We start from the raw sequence: 20696 nt of genomic DNA, 5'->3' as shown, positions 1-20696 counted from the left end.
TGTAGCACAGAAAGTTCACAGAAAACTTCAGCTAGACCGGAAGGCCTATGCCTTTGCCTCTGCAAGTCACAGACATGTGACGACTTCTATCTGGCAAAGGAGAAAAGAAGGGATTTGGCAGCAGCATTGTTAATTATATTAAAACTGAAATAAAGCAAACTAAAAAAAATTTCTCTGATTCTGTATATATTTTACTGAACTCTGACAGAAAAGTGTGGTAGACCACAATACACTGTGTTAAAGCAATAAATATAAAGGAGCTACAGGATTTGAAACCTGACAGTATTTCCACTCTAATCTCTGCATTGAAAGAGCTAAAGTATGCTTTCAAAACAGAAATAAGATTAAGGATGAAATGAAGAACAAAATGCTTGGAACAAAATGTAGAGAAGCCACAGATCAATTTGAATAGACACAAGCTTGGTGCTGAACAGCTGTGTCGTAGTTCACACTGTATTACTGTGATCACAGTACACGGGTGAGATCAGACTGGCACAGAGAAATACTTCCCAATTTCCTGTCATAGCTGTTTTTTTCCATAGGTGACTAAACTGAGAAATGGATGTTAAAATCGAAAACAGAGTTAAATTTAATTCCGTCCTGTATCTAACATAAGGAAGAAAATTTGACAGGATGTATCCAACTTTTTAAAATGCCATCAAACCTAATGAAGGTAGGTAAGATCATGCCTGAAAGTCATACATATGTAAAATCCATTTTGCTGAAGTGGCAAAACTAAGAGACAAGTCTTTATAGTTTCTCTTATGGGGAAAGATTTTTCAAAGTACGAAATTTAAATTTAAAGAAGCACTTAACTCAGGGTGTTATGCAAATTACTTCTCAGTGCTTTCATACACTGAATGAAATGAAACTTATAAAAGGTAATGTGGTCCTTAAAATCCCCAAAAGAAAGAATTAATGTTAATGTAAGTATAACCTTTATTTTAAATAGTTTAAAGGAGGACAAATGAATGTGAATTTATGCTAGACAAGGAAAGTTATGTATTTAGGAATTCTTGAAATAGGCCAGTTTGGCTGATGACAGCAGCATTTTAAAAGAAGGTGGTATTTTAAATAACTATTTATGGCTCCAAAGGAGCGGTTGAAACTTACTATACTAAACATACAACATGGTTTTTAAACAGTTCTCAAAACACCTAAACTAGTTATCGAATGCCACACATGTTGTTGTTATTAGATATCATTTACATAGCATTGTAAATTTACGTCATATTCAACAAAAATCGAGTTAGGCCCATTCCCTGCCCCACAGAGGTTGTAAAAAACATTCCCAAATATACAGCCACATGGTGGGCCCGTTAAAAAAAGCAAGGGAATTTTCAAGTTCTGGTAGTAATACTGTTTTCTAAAAATTACTCTGACAATGGGAATCCTACACACTGAGAATCTTGTATTAATAAGGATTGGGCTGAAAACAATCACCAACGGCAAATCATGAAACCAAAGCCTACGAAAACGGATACAGCATGCTGAAACGATCTCCTGAGCTAACTCCAATGGGTTTGTTCAATGCATGACAAAGATGGAAACGGAGTACCCTTCAGTATAAACTTCTCCACCATTGCTACAGCTCCAGGTTAACTGTACAAGCACACTTATGGGGAAAAAGTCACATTGAAAAGAGATGCGTGGAGCAAGCACTGAACAACAGTACAGCACAAGGAGTTCAGCGAAAGACAGAGCAAGAGCTAGCACATAAGGCGATGACCAGCCCAAGCTGCGAAGGTCAGTGCTGCTGTAGAAGCCTTTCTGTATTTCTTAAGCTGATATAAATTTTCTACATCTTGAGACATCAGCAGCTCAGGAAACTTACTGTGGCGCCAGGATAATAACAAACGCAGAGCAGAGGTGGTGGAGGGCCGACGGGTACAGGAAAGTCAGTGCTGCTTGCTCCAGAGAGGCTGTAACTTCTGTCCTGTATTAACAAAGTGCTTTAGCCATTTGGGAGAGGTTTTGAGAACCAACACGGGCAGAGAGGGTGCTTCGAAACTTAGAACGGGTAAGTTCACCAGATCAGAAATGCCACAGTGTTTGAAAAATCCCTTAGCACTTACTCTAGAGCAAAGCTTAAGTTGTGCAAGAGGCTAAAAGATGTGAAGGAGCTGGCAGAATGACAGGTCTCCAGACTGGGATACCTGTGGCAAGTCTGATACCCCCAGTTTTTCACCAGAACTTGCCTCAGAGGAGCTCTACATCATTTATATCTATGTTAGAACAGAATATAGGCCAGTGATCCAGGAAAAGCTTAGAGACACAAGTTCAAGGGCTGCAGCTCTTACCACAAAACCAAAATTAAACAGATGTTGCCCCAGAGGCCAGTGATATTATTTTATGTGGCAGCACTTTGGACCACTGCTGTAGATCAGTGGTTCTCAGATTAGCTCATTTATGGCAGCAAACAGCAGGAAGGAAAGAAACCCAAGGCAGCAGATTGCCTTGAGGACCTTGCTCTTTTGACTCTGCTTTCAGAGCTTGGCAGTGGCAGGACTAGTGTTTGATTGCCTGAAAAACAAACACTGTATCAGTGTGGTCAAAATGTTCTAACAAGCAGAGGTATCATCATGTACCGTATGCACTGAAATGTACGCAGTATGCATATGCAAATGAAAAGCCACACATTTCGATGAAATGCTGTGGTGCAGTCTGATGTAGAAGGAAGATACTGCAATACTGTATGAACTGTATACAATATTTAGATTGTAATCGATGCGATAGAGTCTGATTGGGTAATTAATTGCAATGATAATGGCATATCCTTGATACTAATTTTAATTCTCATCTTTAAAGAAATGTCACTTACATTGGAATTCTCGTAAACAGTGTGACAAGGCAGAATTTTCACCAAGGCAAAAATGGAAGGGAATGGAAAATACAATTAACAGGACAGATAATCCTATGAATGCACCTGGTGCTTTATCCTCATCACAGTGGAAGTATTATTAGTGTAAAATAAAGTTGCTGACAAAATATTCTTTAGCATGAGAACTACTTTTAGAACATTATGTCCAATTACGGAGAGTGAGGAAGAAAAAAATAGTGATGTGCAAAATAACTTCTCGGATAGTCATGATTTTATCTGACTCCTACTGCACAACTTCTGCAGCTGTCATTTTCTTTAGGGGAGCACAGACACTGGTTTAATCATCATTACCCACGAACCTTCTCTTTGCTGTAATTCCCCAAACCTACAAAAATTTAGAGCAGGCTCAAGGTAGAGAGGGGAGGGGCAAAGGGAATAAAGGAAAACTTGTTTCCAGAAGATATACTCTTGCTTTTGAGTATATCAACAAACATTGCAAGAGATTTGTACTGGTGAGATCAGTTGTGTTCATCTGGATCATTTATTGCTTTTCACACCAATTTTGGACAAGTATCAGTCCTATGTTTACAGATATTATGGCTCAAAAGCAAGATACATAGCAAGCAATTGCAGCACTAACTTCTCTGGCTCTGCTGAAAGAATTTGGTCCTGATCATGGCATTGGTCTATCTGTATGATTTGTTTCTTCTCCTAAAGTAGTCAGAGGCACAGCATTTGACTCACTACAATGCACCCAGAACATTAAAAAAGTTCTAGGTTAATTTTTCTGTTCAGCGCCACATCTAGATAACCCGTAAATCTGCAGGTAGGCAAATACCAGCCACAGACTTGGAGTGGTCTCCTCTGAAAAAAAAAAAAAAAAAAAGACTGAAAACCCTCTTGAACCTCAGACCTTGGCTGTAATGCAGTTGGCCTTTTCAGAATAAGTAATTTATTCATACTCTAAAGGCTGGCCATTGCAAGCAAGGTGGCTGCCATAATTGTATTTTTCCATTCTGCTTTCTGGGGCCTCTTCTGGGCATCTAAGTGACTTCAATAGAAAATGAGGGGAATACGCTATTGTCAGTAAAAGAAAAATGAGAGGGAAATACTGGTGTTGGTAAGGGGAATCCTTTGCATCTTTTAAGTGAAAGGGTTTTTTTCAATACTTTGTTTTAAAACCAGTTTCATTGCTAAATAGCATAGGTGTTTGCAGAACAGGAATTTGTAGTTTAGCTCTTCATCTTCTTAAGCAGCAATGAAATTGGCAACTAAGCTGCTCTAACTCTATAGTCATTGGGGATAATATATAAAACCAGAAAGAAATTTGCTTTCTAGGACTCTATTTGCAGTGCTGTCAGTTAGTAAAATTGTGTTCTGATTTGTGAAGTGAGTCAATTTGATAAGGAAGTCATCAGGGAGAACGCAATAAACATGGAGCAGCAGTATTTCCTTTTTTACAATTGACTGTACTTTTCTGGTCATAAACAAGTACACTTTATAATGTAACTTTACAATTATTTTCAGTATCTCTTACAAATAGGGGCTTGGTTTTGCTAAATACACAAATTGGATAGATGTCCTAAGCTGGGGATGACAGCAGGTTCCCAGTGAACAAACTAGAGAATATGTAGTTTGAGAGATAAAGGGGAATGGGAACCAGATTCCAAGTAATTGCCTAGGCTTTTCCCCATAGGTTTACTCATATCTTCAGATTCCCTAGAATAACCACTGTGTTCCAGGATTTGCATTGCATTCTTTTCATCCAAAGAAGAAAAGCAGAATAAAAGCCAAGAATTTACATAATGATGGCATCTCCTCTTTCAATTAAAAAAATGCCCCCCCCCCTTTTTTTTCTTTGCGTGAAAATGTGAACATTTCATCAGGTTACAGTGAGCCTTAAAAATATACATTGCAGCTATACATCACAGATAGACTAGCTACCATCATCTCAATATTTAATGTTTCTTGGATGTTTTCTCTTTTTAAAGACATTGCTTAAGTCTTGCACTGTGCCAAGTAAGAGCTAGATTTTCTGTCCATTTCATATCCAGCTATCTTAACTGTTTATGCTCCCATTTCTCTTTAAAATCATGAGTCTGTGCTGCATTCCAAAATAAAGATGCATCCCTTCCCTTGGTTGCCTCATAAATGCAGTCCGAAACCTTTATTTAATTATACACAATGTGCATTGCAGCAATCCCCCTTCCTTCAATATGCATATCCTCAAGTGCATGTTATGTTTTCAGAAATCATCACACATGATGAAGATTTCTGAAAAAAAAAGTGGGACATGAGCCTAAAGCTTTGGGGAAGAAATTATCAAATGTTTTCGCAGACATATTCTGTGCAACTCAAAGACCTCATCTGCAACAAAATATTTAAAGAAAGCAACACATGCCCAGAAACACTGTGCTGTTACAAGCAGTCAAAGTACATTCTCCTTCAACATGTTTTCCTTCATTGTGACATTTTATCGGTACTCCTACATTTCTATATTCCTAGAAGTATTCATTTCTGACCTATCTTCCAAAGTTCCTGCAAGAATCCTCACTTAAATATAATTTATGTATATAAGTCAAAGTCATTAAAGCTTCAGCTTTAAGTATGCCATGTAACTGCAATAAATACAGTATTCTTCTGTGCTAAGATAAAGAGACATTTTTATATCATATTTTGTATCTTTTGACAAGTTTCCTCAGGTTTCCAATGAGGTCACAATAAATTTGAGAAACTGTAATGAATCCCTGCCAGGATTTTTAAGATCCTCGGACCTTCTCACTGAAATGTCTTCATATACAGGAAACAACAAGCTTAAACCCAAATGAAAACAAGTATTCTTCATAGGCCCAAATCCTTTTCTGCAGGAGTGTTAGAGGTCAGGAACATCGGGTCCTACAACTTCAGTTTTGCCAAAATTAACATTTATGAAGCTCAAGACCCATGTATATGTGTCCAGGGAGTTATGTAAAAATATTCAGTGATACTGGTAGCATAGATAAGGAAACTCTGCTGAAAATACATGAACTTAGGATGTTCCTTTAATTCAAAAAGATAATTCCACAAAGTAATCAGGGCTTACAGAATTCAAATGTTCCTGAGCAGTGTTAAAACCCAAAAGTTCTTATCAAGGGACAAACTAAGATATTTCTTTCTGAGGAAAAGGGCAGACTTTCATGTAATACTTTCATTACCAACATTCAGGAAAACTGTATTCAAAAATAAAAATCTCCAAGACAGAAACTTCAATAACATTAAGATCTAACTTGAAAGCTTTCCAAAGAAATATAAATTGGTGTCACTTCAAAAAATTACTGTGTTCTATGTTTTCTGTGATATAAAGTCTTCTTGTGTGCCTGCCACAAACCAAGGACATCAGAAACTGGTCCCAGAAACTGGGACTGACACTGTTTAACATCTTTGTCAGTGACATGGACAGTGGGATTGAGTGCAACCTCAGCAAGTTTGCCAGTGACACCAAGCTGTGTGGTGGGGTCGACACACTGGAGGGAGGGGATGCCATCCAGAGGGACCTTGACAGGCTGGAGAGGTGAGCATCTGCAAACCACCATGAAGTTCAACAAGGCCAAGTGCAAGGTCCTGCATGTGGGTCAGCGCAATCCCAAGCACAACTACAGGCTGGACAGAGAATGGATTGAAAGCAGCCCCAAGGAGAAGGACTTGGGGGTATTGATTGATGAAAAGCTCAACGTGAGCCGGCAGTGTGCGCTTGCAGCCCAGAAAGCCAACTGCGTCCTGGGCTGCATCAAAAACAGCGTGACCAGCAGGTTGAGGGAGGTGATCCTGCCCCTCTACTCCGCTCTTGTCAGACCCCACCTGGAGTACTGCATCCAGCTCTGGGGGCCCCAGTACAGGAGAGACATGGAGCTGTTGGAGAGAGTCCAGAGGAGGGCCATGAAGCTGATCAGAGGGCTGGAGCACCTTTCCTATGAGGACAGGCTGCGAGAGTTGGGGTTGTTCAGCCTGGAGAAAGGTGGCTCTGGGAAGACCTAATTGCGGCTTTCCAGTTTCTGAAGGGGGTCTACAATAAAGATGGTGAGGGACTGTTTATCAGGGAGTGTAGTGACAGGACAAGGGGTAATGGGTTTAAGCTGAAGGAGGGTCGATTTAGATTAGATGTTAGAAAGAAATTCTTTACTGTGAGAGTGGTGAGGCACTGGAACAGGTTGCCCAGAGAGGCTGTGGCTGCCCCATCCCTGGAAGTGTTTAAGACCAGGTTGGATGAGGCTTTGGGCAACATGGTCTAGTGGAGGGTGTCCCTGCCCGCAGCAGGGGGGTTGGAACTAGATGATGTTTAAGGTCCCTTCCTACCCAAAACATCTATGATTCTATGATTCTGTGATTCTATGGTTCTATGAAAGTGCGTGACAGTCTGTTGCTCATCACTGATTGTCAGTTTGTGCTACTATAAAGACCAGAAATATTCCCAAGCTCATGGGTGCTCTAGCTTCTGCTTTGAGGGAAGTCCTGCTCTTCAGATGTATGGTCTGCAGGTAACACAGAAGTGTCTACTACACAACCTGCCAATGTATGTGAGGGCTGGGGAGGACTGCAGTACTCTACACATACTTCCAACAGTTGCAGAGAAGCAGGATAAGCATCAGTCTGTGTAAGCCATTATCTACATCATGCTCTCTAACTTTCAAATGTTCCTGGAAGCTCATGCAAAAAGGTATTTTACATGAGATCTTAATGGGAGGGTTGCTGACTCCATTGGGCAGGGCATGGATCTTTAACAGTTATTTTCCTCTACTTCTATAGTGAAGGCACACAAATGATTGCTGGATGACCCTTAACAATGAGAAGGAAGACCTCCAAACCAGATATTTGTGTTATGGCCCTTTCTCTTCTGCAAATCCCCTGAAATTTATGTAGAAGAAACCCACAGGACCTGACTCCAGAGAGCAAGTTCATCATTTCAAATGGTTGAAATGATGGTGGGAGCATTGCACAATTCCACTTTGTAAAAGTGTATAGTGTGTATGGTAATCTGGAGGCTCCAGTTCTCTCCTTTCAACTCAGCTTGTTAATTGTTGTTATATTTTATATAGTTGCTAATTTCCAAACAAGTTGTCATTTGCAACTTTCATCTTCTGTTGCTGTGTTAATATCTTCTGGGTTTTTTTTTTTCAAGGCACAAAACAAGTGGTTTTATTCCTATTTTTCTTAAACTCTGGCAAACCATACCTGAATTTATCTAGGTTTCTAATATAATTTTTCACCTTTGGTGTCTTTTAACTCCTTTAAAGTATAAAGTTCCCCCAAAGCTTACTTATCACTCCTTTTCTTCACATTTCATTCTGTTCCTTTGCACATGTCCTATTTTCCTCCTCTACTCAACAAATCCTCATATCCTTAGATTTCCAAATATTAGGTCTAATTCAATGCCTTCTGAGTCCCAAGAGATGCCGGTGCCTGTTAGCAGTAGCACAGACAAGGGACCCTATACATAGTAATTTATATACCTGAAGTTCTTAGATGGGGCATCCAGAGCATGTAGAGCAAACAACCCAATGTAACCAATGACAAAAGACCTAAAAGGAGTAAACTCAATTGGCTGGGTGGCAGAATAGAAAGAATTAGTGGACAGCTTGTAGGGGATGTTGTGGACAGTGCACATAGACACAGGGCACAGGTTGACAAGTTCAGAGGTTGTTCCCAAATTGGTGATTGCAGCTGGTGCTTAGAAATATATGCAGATTTTCTTTCCCATGTAGCAATATTTCAAGCATGGGTTGATTATGAAGGTATCACAGTAGTCCATGATAAACTTAGCCACTGCACTGGAAGACTGTGGGGAGATTAAATTTGGGAGTAAATATAGAGTCTTTGGTGATAATCCCTACTGATACTAGTGTACACAGTAAACTAGATGTAGATTAAAAAAGACAACAACTGAGAGATGAGGCCTTTTGGGTTTTGTTTTGTTTTTGGGGTTTGGTTTTTTTTCAGTAATGGGTATTCTTATATTGGATCAATCCAAATTCTTTGGTACAACTACAGACAACGTATTTAAGTAATGTACATGGAAGCTGGATGCTTTGTGTATTTGTCTCAGTGATACAACATGATGCAGCACACTGGACTGTAGATTTCTAATTGATTGGATAGCCCATTCCATGCTGATTTTTCATTAGAAAAAAATCTCTCAGGTGGTTTCCTTAGGTTTTAATAATACAGGCCTCAAATTCATGTCAGTAAAACTTCAGTGAAGTTGAAGGAATTGCCTCAAGAATGAAACTGGTTTGCTATTTTGCTATTAAGATGCACGGAGTTTCTTTGCCCATGAAGTGGAATGGCAGGGTACAGGGTGACATGGCCAAATGAAATTAATTTAGAGGTGGTTATATACAGGCAGTGCAGAACACTATTTGTGGTTCAATTACTGCATTCAAACAATAAAAAATCCCTACAAATACTAAAGACCTCTTTTTAGAAACCTGAGAGGAAATGGATGAAGCAGGAGTGTGACCTAGTCTTGCAACAGTGAGGACAATAAAACCATACTCAAAATGATTTATTCAATGCTAATAAATACCTTCAGATATTCCCCCCACCAAGGACTATTTCAGTGCAGTTTTTGTGCAAGCAGAAATGTAATCCAGAGCTGCATGCTAAAGCCATTGCAAATGTATGCAGATGTCAGCACTGGGAAAAAGTAAACCATACAAAACTAAAAATATAAACAGAAAGCCTCCAATGTGAAAATAAAATCTTAAAATTGCTACTAAATGCAACCAAAGAATGTTTTGGAAGGTAGTAACAAGACCATTAGAGAAGCTGTTTACCTCTCTGAGCCTGACAGTCAGTAGAGGTTCAAGATCAGCGTGAGAAATGAAATTTTAAAATAAACATACCCTGAACTTTGGAAAAGGATGAAATTCTCTTTGCAAACAAATCACAGCCACAGATCTGAAAGGAGTTTACAGCATATAACAGAACTTGCAGTGTAAAAAGAGGAAAGCTATATGGAAGGCAGAAAAGGATGAAAACAAGAAAAGCATTTCATTGGGGATTATTTCCTTATATGGCTTTGTGCAGACATTGGTTGTGTGATATGACAAAGAGGAATAAAATGAACAGAATGAAACTGAATTTGCAAGAGAAAAACATGTCTAGAGGGATAGGCAAAACTCTAGAAAAGGCTCTGAAGAAGGAGGATGTACAATATGAACAGCAGACAGATGGAAAGACTAGTACTGAAATGCAGAAGAAAAACAGAACGACAAGTCTTTCTTCTTTTAGAGCAACTGGCGCACCAGTTTTCCATGTCTTGCATTGAATGAGATTGCCAGCCCCTCAGAGCAGGGACTGACTGCTTCTTACAGTGTGTTTATAAAGTGTGGCACAACGGAGCCCTTATTCTGCATGCAGCTTTGGGGCATTACACTAATAACAAGACCTCCTTTTTTAAAACGAGTTTCTGAGTTGTGAGAACAATTTGGCAGTGATTATGACTGACAATGTGCTGTCAATGTGATGTTTTTTGTCCCAGTGCTCCATGGCTGGATAACCGGAGGCATAACTGTAATCTAAACTACAAACTCATTTTAATCTAAAAAAATCTTAAAGCACTTACCTATGAGAACAGAGCTCCCTGGACTGACCGTCATTTTTGTTCCTGAAGGAGAGGTCAGCACTGAATGAGTGTTGGTCCCAGCACTGGAAAGCACTGCTGTCAAGTCTTCTAGGTAAGGAAGAGGTCGTGGAGGTTCTGGTAACAGATTGGGGAGACTGAAGTGATGAGCAACACTATAGCAGAAAACATCTCAGTGAAAAAACTCACCATCAGCTATTGCTGCATATTTGCCATGCTGCAATATTACCTTTTCAGAGGGGTAGTCTAAGCAACTTTGAGAAACTACTGAAGGTGTGCTTTGCCTCATGTTAGGTAAGGCACTAGAGAAATGATTAAATTAACATTTGGATCAGTATGACCAGAAAATAAAAGAAATTCTGTCTGAAGGTTATCATGGCATTCTGGTTGACCTTCTTCATATTTGACAACGGTACATGCTATCAGGAGATACAGCAGTTTGGATGAAAGAGCAAATGTATACAGCATAGGAGCCAAATCAAATGCCCATGGTAGTCAGTGGAAAACTTTTTAAAGTCTGCTACAACCTGGATCAAGCCCTGATTAAATATGGTTATAACCCTGCCAAATCCTGAGGTATACTTAGGCAGAGCTCCAAAGGACTAAGAAGAGTTTGGAGCTCAAGAGGATCAGTCTACGCTGAGTACTGCAGGATTTACTTTTTTACTAACCATAATGCTATTTTAAAAATCAACTATGTTGCCTATCATTCCCAACTCTATTTGTCATGGAAATGATGGGATATTTGATTTCAGTTAATGGTGGCTTCACCCCCTTTCAATCAGATCACGGCACACACTAAGCAAGTTTTCTATTGCTATTCACATTCAGCACCAGAAGTACAAGTCACAGATGCTTGGACTGTTTCTTTCCATCAAGGCACTAAAAATGTGATTTGCCTACAAACTTAAGCAGCTTGCATAACTCCCAGTAACTTTCCATCTTTAAAAACTAAGCCATTTATAAAGATCAGAAAAAGTTTTAAAGATCATTTGGGAGATTTTATTTATAGGCTGAAACGCAGCTGATTTTTTTTTCAACTTTTTTTTAGACTGAGTTTCTAGAGCCGGTCTGGATTCATAGGGAAATAATGTGAACATTCATAAAGGAGTTAGTGTTGCCTGTGAAACTGAAAAATCACACTTTATAACTTCCTCTGGAAGCTGCATCACCCATGGGACCTGTGCTCATTCTAGTCATGAAAGATGAGAGCTCTAATGGATGCTTTAATGGTGTTGAACCAGTAACAGGGACTAGGTTTCAACATTTGACACTTCACTATCAAATGTACAGAAGCACTTACAAAGTCTGGCTGGATCGTTCATCTGCCAGGCATGTAGAAATGATAGAAGATGAGTTACTAGGAAAGGAAACCCCTTTCCCACACATCCAATTACCACCAGGTAACACTTCCAGCCATACTTCACAGCTGACATTGTCTTTTCAAATCACCCAGTTGGGCTTTCTGTCTGTTGTTTAGAAACACAAGAAAAGTAAACTTCACCCGCCACTGAACTTGGGAAGGGCTTTTTAAAAGCACACTGAGTTTATGCACCTGTTAGGTGTGAAATAGGTCAGTATCACGTAGCCATGTATAGGAAGGCTACTCAGCAGAGGTAGAGCACTTCACAGGGAAGAAGTGGCATAATTCTCATTTCAAGAGAGCCACTTTAAGAAATGGTTAATAAATGCTTTTCTTAGCTAGTAAATCTGAAAGAATGAAACTGAGTGTCCCAGGACTGGGAGGTAGAGTCCCTGTGCTTAGACATTTTTTTCTCATCCATTTTTGTTTTACCGCCACCTTGTTTCAGGTGATGCTGCCCAGAGAACAAATGCAGACAAATTTTTTGCTTAGAACAGGGTAGCCTGTAGGCCATTTCCTCTTTCCACATCCTCTGATTAGTTCTGCAGGCTATATGTGCCAGCAGTCACATTACTATTGCTATAAGTGCAAAATACCCTGGACTTACCAAGAACCAACAGCTGGGAGCTTTCAGTTACCTCCCCACGAAGATTGGCTGCTTTGCAGGAGTACAACCCCTGATCTGACAGAGAAACATTTGCAATTAGCAGCAAGCCATCATGCACATGGTGAGCAGAGGACAGCTTAACCTTGTTCTTAAACCAAGTAACTTCTGCTTCAGGAACACCTGGAAAAACATTGACAAAACATAATACAACTAAGATATAGTGGTTGCTAAACAGTGTTATGGTTGCTACAGACAAAACTGTTAATATAGAACAATTAAAACAAGATTTTAATATGACTTCCAAGTGACTTTTTTGCAGTTCAGAAGTGTTTAGTTAACTCTTTCACATTGCCTGCCTTTATGTGTCTTAGATCCCTCTGAGACAGAAGGAGAAGAGTTAAAACCAAACTGAAGTCTTCCTTTTTAGTGCCGCAGAATTGTACAAATGAACTCTGAACTCATCACTTTTAAAAGCAAGCCTTTATTAGAGCAGAACAAAGGTTAATCTAGCCTAGTATCCTGTCTCTGGAAGAAGCCATAAACCGGTGCCTCTCCCAGCCTCCCACTAGTTTCAGCTCAGGAACTTTCTGAGCAAGAAGTAGTTTCTGTGCAGCCCTCCATGGACATCTATTAATTCATCTCATCTTCCTTTTTGAAATTATGCAAACAATTAGCATTTACATCTTCAGAACAGCAGTTTCTCTGGTCTCACCAGGAGTCTTCAGACAACAGATTGTTACAGATTCATAATCCCCTATAGGAAGAATTGCCTCCTTTTGTGTGCTTGCATCTCAGGTCCAGCTATCTCTGTTGGGTACCTTCTTGTAGGAATGGGTTCTGATGTGTAACTGGCAAGACCTCTGGTCTTGCAGTAGATAGTACTTCCTTGGCATAGGGATTTCTACCTCAATTTAAATGCATACCAGATCAGGTAATTTAGTGTCACTGACTACTAAACAATTGGTTTATATGAAATGGTACTGGAAGTCTCAGTAGGTGGGATAGACCTATGGAGCTGTGCCTGGGAGGAAATTATACTGTGTGGACACCTGCCTGTAAGGAGTAGCGCATCAGTAATCCCAGTACCTGCTGGAGTCCATGCTGTCCCATATGTGGTACTCTCTGTATGTGGGAGGCAGTTAATCTCTTTCACATGAACATTTGTAGGGCTACAAAGATGATTAGGGGACTGGAGCATCTCTCGTATGAGGAAAGGCTGAGAGAGCTGGGTCTGTTTAGCCTGGAGAAGAGAAGACTGAGAGGGGATCTCAGCAACACTTATATAAAGGGTGGATGTTAAGAGGATGGGGCCAGACTCTTCTCCATGGTCCCCACTGACAGGACAAGGGGCAATGGGCACAAACTGGAACCCAGAAAGTTCCATCTCAACATGAGAAAAAACTTCTTTGCTGTGAGGGTGGCAGAACAGTGGAACAGGCTGCCCAGAGAGGTTGTAGAGTCTCCTTCTCTGGAGATACTCAAAACCCACCTGGATGTGATCCTGTGCAACCTGCTCTAGGTGATCCTGCTCTAGCAGGGGGGTTGGACTAGATGATCTCCAGAGGGCCCTACCAATCTGTGAATCCAGTTTCCTTGTGCCTGCTGTAGATTAAGGCAGTTATTCTTAAGTATCTGCTGCCCACCTAAATTCTTCCCTGCCTTATGGCACAGTAACATGTTCTGCCCATTGTCAATACCCTTCTAGTTGAGCCTCCATGTCAAAAACCAAAACACATTCTCTTTGTCAATTCTGTGTCCCTGGCATCAGAAATACCTCACTTGGACTGTGCTAACTGAGCATGACCACCCATTTGTCTGTATTTGTAGTGACTGCCTGATTGCAGGTGCCTCACTAAGCATGTGCAGATGCAAGTGGGAAAGGGAGATTTTCCCTATTCTTCCACATCAAAGCATTGTGGCCTTTTTTCCACCTCTCCCCGAGTCACCTGGTGACTTTGCCAAGACATCTGGAATGAGTATGTCTGAGCTTGGCAGCCAGGAAGGAAAGCTGAAGCCCTGTGAGGGCAGAGGGTCTCATCCACATTCAGAAAGTAGCAGGAAGCAGGCGGTAAAAGACTGCAGGCTTTTTCTCACCTTTGTCTGAGGGTAAATAGCATTTGCTATTCTGAACCCTTCATGATGTATCCAGAGAACTAATCATTCTTGTCTATGATGCTGTTTTCCAAAGGCTTACCCTTGTTTGTGTTGCTGCAACTCAGCTTTTTTAAAAGGTTGGGCTGTTGTCCTGTTTCTGACCCCCCCACTGGGATAGGACCAGCACACAGCTCTCCATCTGGCTGCTACTCTTTGACCTATGTGGCATGGGTGGGCCGACCACCACTTAAAACCTCACTCTGATTTTTTCCAGAGCACCCAGGCAGAGTCCTCGGAGGAGTTCAGGGAACCGCTGGATAGCAAACAACCTCAACCATTGAGTATATTCAAGCCTGCATGTTTATTGTGTTTCTATTGCAGGGAAAGAAAGTTTGAGAGTTGAGCTCTGGAGAGCAAAGGAGAGTTCTGCAGTCCCCGAGATGGAAAAACTCTTGCATCCCAGTACTTGTCCTCCCACTGCCACCCTAGTGAAGGGATGATCCACTCTCTCTCACAGTCTAAGCTACTTACAGTGCACAGGTTTTTACATTATGGCTATTGCTGAACTTAGGCATGGAAATATCAAGACATGTACCTCAGAAATAAAAAAATCACAAGATTATAAAATTATAAAGCTTTCTCAAATTCCAACCAGGGGTCATCATCTTTCTTTGTTTTGAAGACTAAAATTAGGTAGACCTTTCAAGTTTTTCGTGACAATAAAGGAAGATGACTTCTTTGCCTCAGTCTTCACTGGCAAATGCTTAAGCCACACTGCCCAGGTCACAGAAGGCAGGGACTGGGAGAAGGCAGAACTGCCCACTGTAGGAGAAGATCAGGTTCGAGAATATCTAAGGAACCTGAAGGTGCACAAGTCCATGGGACCTGATGAGTTGCATCCGGGGGTCTTGAGGGAACTGGTGGATGAAGTGGCCGGGCCACTCTCCATCATATTTGAGAAGTCCTGGCAGTCTGGCGAAGTTCCCGCTGACTGGAAGAGGGGGAACAGAACCCCCATTTTTAAGAAGGGAAGACCCAGGGAACTACAGGCCGGTCAGTCTCACCTCCGTGCCTGGCAAGATTATGGAGCAGACCATCCTGGACACTATGCTCAGGCACATGGAAAATAAGGAGGTGATTGGTGACAGCCAACATGGCTTCACTAAGGGCAAATCATGCCTGACAAACTTGGTGGCCTTCTATGATGGGATTACAGCATTGGTGGATAAGGAAAGTGCAACTGATGCCATCTACTTAGATTTGTGCAAAGCATTTGACACTGTCCCGCACAACATCCTTGTCTCTAAATTGGAGAGACATGGATTCGATGGATGGACCACTCGGTGGATAAGGAATTGGCTGGATGGTCGCACTCAAAGAATTGTGGTCAACGGCTCAAAGTCCACGTGGAGAATGGTGATGAGTGGCGTTCCTCAGGGGTCGGTACTGGGACCGGCACTGTTCAACATCCTTGTCACCAACATGGACAGTGGGATCGAGTGCACCCTCAGCAAGTTTGGCGACGACACCAAGCTGTGTGGTGGGGTCGACACGCTGGAGGGAAGGGATGCCATCCAGAGGGACCTTGACAGGCTGGAGAGGTGGGCCCGTGCAAACCACAAGAAGTTCAACAAGGCCAAGTGCAAGGTCCTGCACGTGGGTCAGCGCAATCCCAAGCATGACTATAGGCTGGGTGAGGAATGGATTGAAAGCAGCCCCGAGGAGAAGGACTTGGGGGTATTGATTGATGAAAAGCTCAACGTGAGCCGGCAGTGTGCGCTTGCAGCCCAGAAAGCCAACCGCGTCCTGGGCTGCATCAAAAACAGCATGACCAGCAGGTTGAGGGAGGTGATCCTGCCCCTCTACTCCGCTCTTGTGAGACCCCACCTGGAGTACTTCGTCCAGCTCTGGGGTCCCCAGTACAAGAAAGACATGGAGCTGTTGGAGAGAGTCCAGAGGAGGGCCATGAAGCTGATCAGAGGGCTGGAGCACCTCTCCTGTGAGGACAGGCTGAGAGAGTTGGGATTGTTCAGCCTGGAGAAAAGAAGGCTCTGGGGAGTCCTAATTGCAGCTTTCCAGTACCTGAAGGGGCCTACACGAAAGATGGTGAGGGACTGTTTATCAGGGAGTGTAGTGACAGGACAAGGGGTAATGGGTTTAAGCTGAAGGAGGGTCGATTTAGATTAGATGTTAGAAAGAAATTCTTTACTGTGAGAGTGGTGAGGCCCTGGAACAGGTTGCCCAGAGAGGTTGTGGCAGCCCCATCCCTGGAAGTGTTTAAGACCAGGCTGGATGGGGCTTTGGGCAACGTGGTCTAGTGGAGGGTGTCCCTGTCCATGGCAGGGGGGTTGGAACTAGATGATCTTTGAGGTCCCTTCCAACCCAAACCATTCTATGATTCTATGATTCTATGATAAGATAAGTGTAAATAGTCAGAGAAGAGGAAAGGACGACAAGTGCTGAGAAGGGTAAAGAAGAAGGGAAAGGGACAATGAGGATTTCATATGACCAGAGTACTCAAGAGCAGAGACTCCAATAAAATAAACAAATAAACACAGAGACACAGACAAAACTAATTTGCTTCTTGCAGACAGCTGCTCAGATAGTCTTAGTCCAGAAAGGCAGATTCTTCTTGTGTACATTCCACTAGCAGAAACGGCAACAAGGGATTAAAGGTAAGACCCTTTACAGTTGAGGTGGTAATCCTGAGTCTAGGAAAAGTGCACTGTACCTACAAAATATCAAGCAGCTCTACAAAAACCTTTTTCCGACTGCTACTCTACAAAGCGTGTTCTTCCTCTGTCTTTAGTGTGAAGTTTCCACACTAACAGGAGATTATTGGAAATTAACCTGTGCAGTTGTTTCTACAGTTTGGTTTAGGGAAGATAAGCAGCATATGTCCGTGAGCAGCAGCTTCGTTTCCCTTTGTGCTTCCACCTTTAGTGACACATACAAGCCTCAAGACAGGAGTAGGAGGCAGCCAGCACAGGGATGAGCAAACACATCATTGCGCAGCATTGCCACAAGGGGTAGCAAGAGTATTTCAATCAGTTTTGTTGGGTAACAGTGAATGACAGGACAGAGGGCTGAGTGTGTTTGCCTTGGAGAAACAATCACGGAGACTGAAAGTCTAGAGGTGCCAGCTGGAAACAAAACTCACTTTGCTGAGCAGGCAAGACTTTAGGTGGTGAATAGTTACCCAAGTCTATTCTTCTTCAGCTTTCCTGTCCATCACGGCATATATCTAGCACAAAAAAGGCTACCTGGGATATGGAGCAAGCAGAACTGTGCCTGCCAATCAAGATAATTTTGCTAAACCAGGAGATTTTGGGGAAAGGAAGCATATAAATACAAGGATCTAGCAGTGGTGACTTGTTTCCAATGCTGCAATATTCCTGAAATAGTGACTTCCATGTCAGAATCTGGTATAGCTGATGAACAAAACATAGGTCATAAAGCAAAGTAAGAAATAGAAAAATATACCCTCCAGCATATAGATGAAATACAGAAGAAAGGAATGTTTAGGAGAGTTGAAAAAGCTGCAAGCTGAAACATCAGAAAGAGAAGGATGTACAGGGCAGGATGGTAATGTATTTTAAATCACTCTTCTAAACCTGTTCTGACTAAACAGTGACTAACGGTACATGACACTTTGCAGGCAGGTGCCTCTATTAGAAGTCTTATGGCCTGAAGGATACCGCAGAGAAATGCTCTAAGAACTAGATTTTTAAAATTATTCCTCCTTTCATGTCCAACTCTATTTTCAACAACAGTTTGGGCCAGATTGATTGAGGCTTCTGGTATCCGACTATCTGCACAATTTAAGTGCTTGAAGTCAACCAAAAGCTTCCTAGTGGTACTGATGTGATCAGATTGCTCCCACATCCCATTTGGAAGTGAAATTGCCCACAGCAATCAAATTGCCCACACCAGAAACACTGCTGGCTTTCTGAAGCTTGGAGAAAATGCTCCAGCTGGAAGTCACAGGCATCTGCAAGACTACTGAGTGGGAGTTCCCTCAGAATTAGTTTTGGAGAAGTCTGGGATTCACCACAATCACCTATGTTTAAAAAGTATTCTTTCACCTCTATAGACAAAGTGGCAAAGTCATGTCAAGTGAAATAAGGCTGATTTTCAAGCTTGAACAAAACCACACCACCATCTTTGTGGTATAACCAAAACAGAGTTTCTTCCTGACGTAATTCATATCAGGGGCCAATTTAGCTCTAATGCATCCGGGACGATTTTGTTTTCTGTTGTCTTAAGCTAATATCTATAGATTTCAGCTCGGAAAACAGATTTTGACAGTGCTTATGCTTTTCATAAGAAGTTAAAGAGCAGTATAAAATTACTCCCTAGGCTCTTGTAATGTTCTCTTTCATTATCTCTTGTTTTTAAGAAACCTTCTCCAGGCTTATCAACACCTGTCAGCAGCAAGTGTGTATTTTTTTCCCTTGACAGCACGAGCAGCTTTGGAAAATGTCATAACTGATCCTCATACTTAATATTTCTCTTATAAATATTTATTCTGCTGTCCTGCTGACTCTCAGTAAAGACATGTCCTTATATGAGCCAAGACATCAAGATTCAATACATGCATGGTCTTATACTGCAGACTATACAGCACAGTGATAGCAACACAGCTTATAATGATGAGATTACAAACACCAAATTCTGATCTGGAGCAACTCTCAGTTGCTGTGCTGGCTCAGGGCATCCTGAAGCGACTACAGGGAAAGTACTAGAAGGAAAAAGACTATAGCTTTATGAAATGGTGTGAAGGGATTTTTCATCTAGATGTGTCTCCACATAATTTCTGGATATGTTAGTTTGCTTTCTAATTATGTTCACTTTGTTCTCACACTCTAATTTCTTTTTTTATTATCACATGTTATTGTGTTAACCATTGCACATTAATTAACTATGACTAGATGGCCATTTCATTGTTAATGCCTTCTGGGGACCTTTGGCAAACTACTTAGCTGTAAAGTTCATCTACTCTGAAGAAGTCACTAGGATACGACATGTTTGCTGATTGAAGCAACAGTGCATGTTACTTTTCTCCTTACAATTGATGACTCTAAGTAGAATGATCAAAAATATATAAAAAGGTTGGATAATCACAACCCTGGTGCCAAAATAAAAAAAATTGTGCTTACATTAGAAGGAAAATTATATTTATTGTCATGTTCTTTAACAGGTTTTACGAGATGGTATATTTTCCAGGCATAGGTGAGACAGCTGATAGAAATCACTCTGTTCCTGGATCTTTTCCAATATGTAGCTTTTTTTTAATTGCTGTTGAATTATTAACATTATTTGTATGAAAATAGGATTCTAGTGCCTAAAAAATATTTCTGCCCTCATTGCTCACTCTCTTATTCCCTGTGTGTAACATCACAGCTTGTGTTTTATGACTTTATCATAATTTCAACAGTATTAATCTCTGGTGTCAAACATAGTTGACATTTTCTGTGGAGGCAGTAGCAGAAGATAAACACCCACAAAGAAAATTATGATTTAAGCAAATTTCTTCTGTATTACAGAATAATCCAATATACAGTAATGCTACTAGATAGCAAAATGCCTTCTTCTGGGGGAGAAGACAGTGATTCTGCTGTGACACTGCTAAAATTTTCCATTGTGGACATACATTGTCATAGTAGGTAGGCTTCATAAAATTGCTAGAGATGATTTTCCTCTCTGAAAAGGCACTGAATCTGTGCCTCTGACCATGCTGTGCTCCCCTCCTGTAGTTGCTGGTGCCATAAGAACTGTGGCAACTTTGCTCAGCCACATCCTGTTCTTTTCATGTCTTTACACTGAAGGGAAATGGTTGCACTTCTTAAATTAGCAGTCACTGTCTACATCTGTGGGGCCTCCCCATCTGCAGCTGAGAGAACCCAGAGAAAAAAATCCAAAATAATGTAGGTTCACATAATACTTAGTCTCTTTCACACAGTATCAGTGCAGTTGGCCATGGAGGGGCCTGGGGACAAAGAGTATATCTTTCATAGAATCATAGAATCATAGAATCATAGAATGGTTTGGGTGGGAAGGGACCTTAAAGATCACCTAGTTCCAACCCCCCTGCCATGGGCAGGGACACCCTCCACTAGACCATGTTGTCCAAAGCCCCATCCAACCTGGCCTTGAACACTTCCAGGGATGGGGCCTCCACAGCTTCTCTGGG

The 20696-nt window shown here is 41.3% G+C and overlaps 1 protein-coding gene across 6 annotated transcripts in view; it reads right to left on the bottom strand.

The window, feature by feature from the left end:
- Positions 1–20696, bottom strand: part of ADAMTSL1 (ADAMTS like 1) — a 463393-nt gene that overhangs the window by 17433 nt on the left and 425264 nt on the right. For all 6 annotated transcript variants that reach the window (XR_008574683.1, XR_008574684.1, XM_054810181.1 and 3 more), the window contains 2 exons: positions 12410–12589; positions 10422–10556 (listed from right to left, as the gene is read on the bottom strand). Coding sequence is in view for 4 of the 6 variants with exons in the window: in XM_054810181.1 (XP_054666156.1) it covers positions 10422–10556; positions 12410–12589 (315 nt within the window). In the remaining 2 variants the exon portion in view is untranslated. The remainder of the gene's footprint in view (positions 1–10421; positions 10557–12409; positions 12590–20696) is intronic.

This window comes from Grus americana, chromosome Z (genome assembly GCF_028858705.1).
Source record: "Grus americana isolate bGruAme1 chromosome Z, bGruAme1.mat, whole genome shotgun sequence".
Taxonomy (NCBI): Eukaryota; Metazoa; Chordata; class Aves; order Gruiformes; family Gruidae; genus Grus; species Grus americana.
This window is presented reverse-complemented; position numbering and strand designations above follow the sequence as displayed.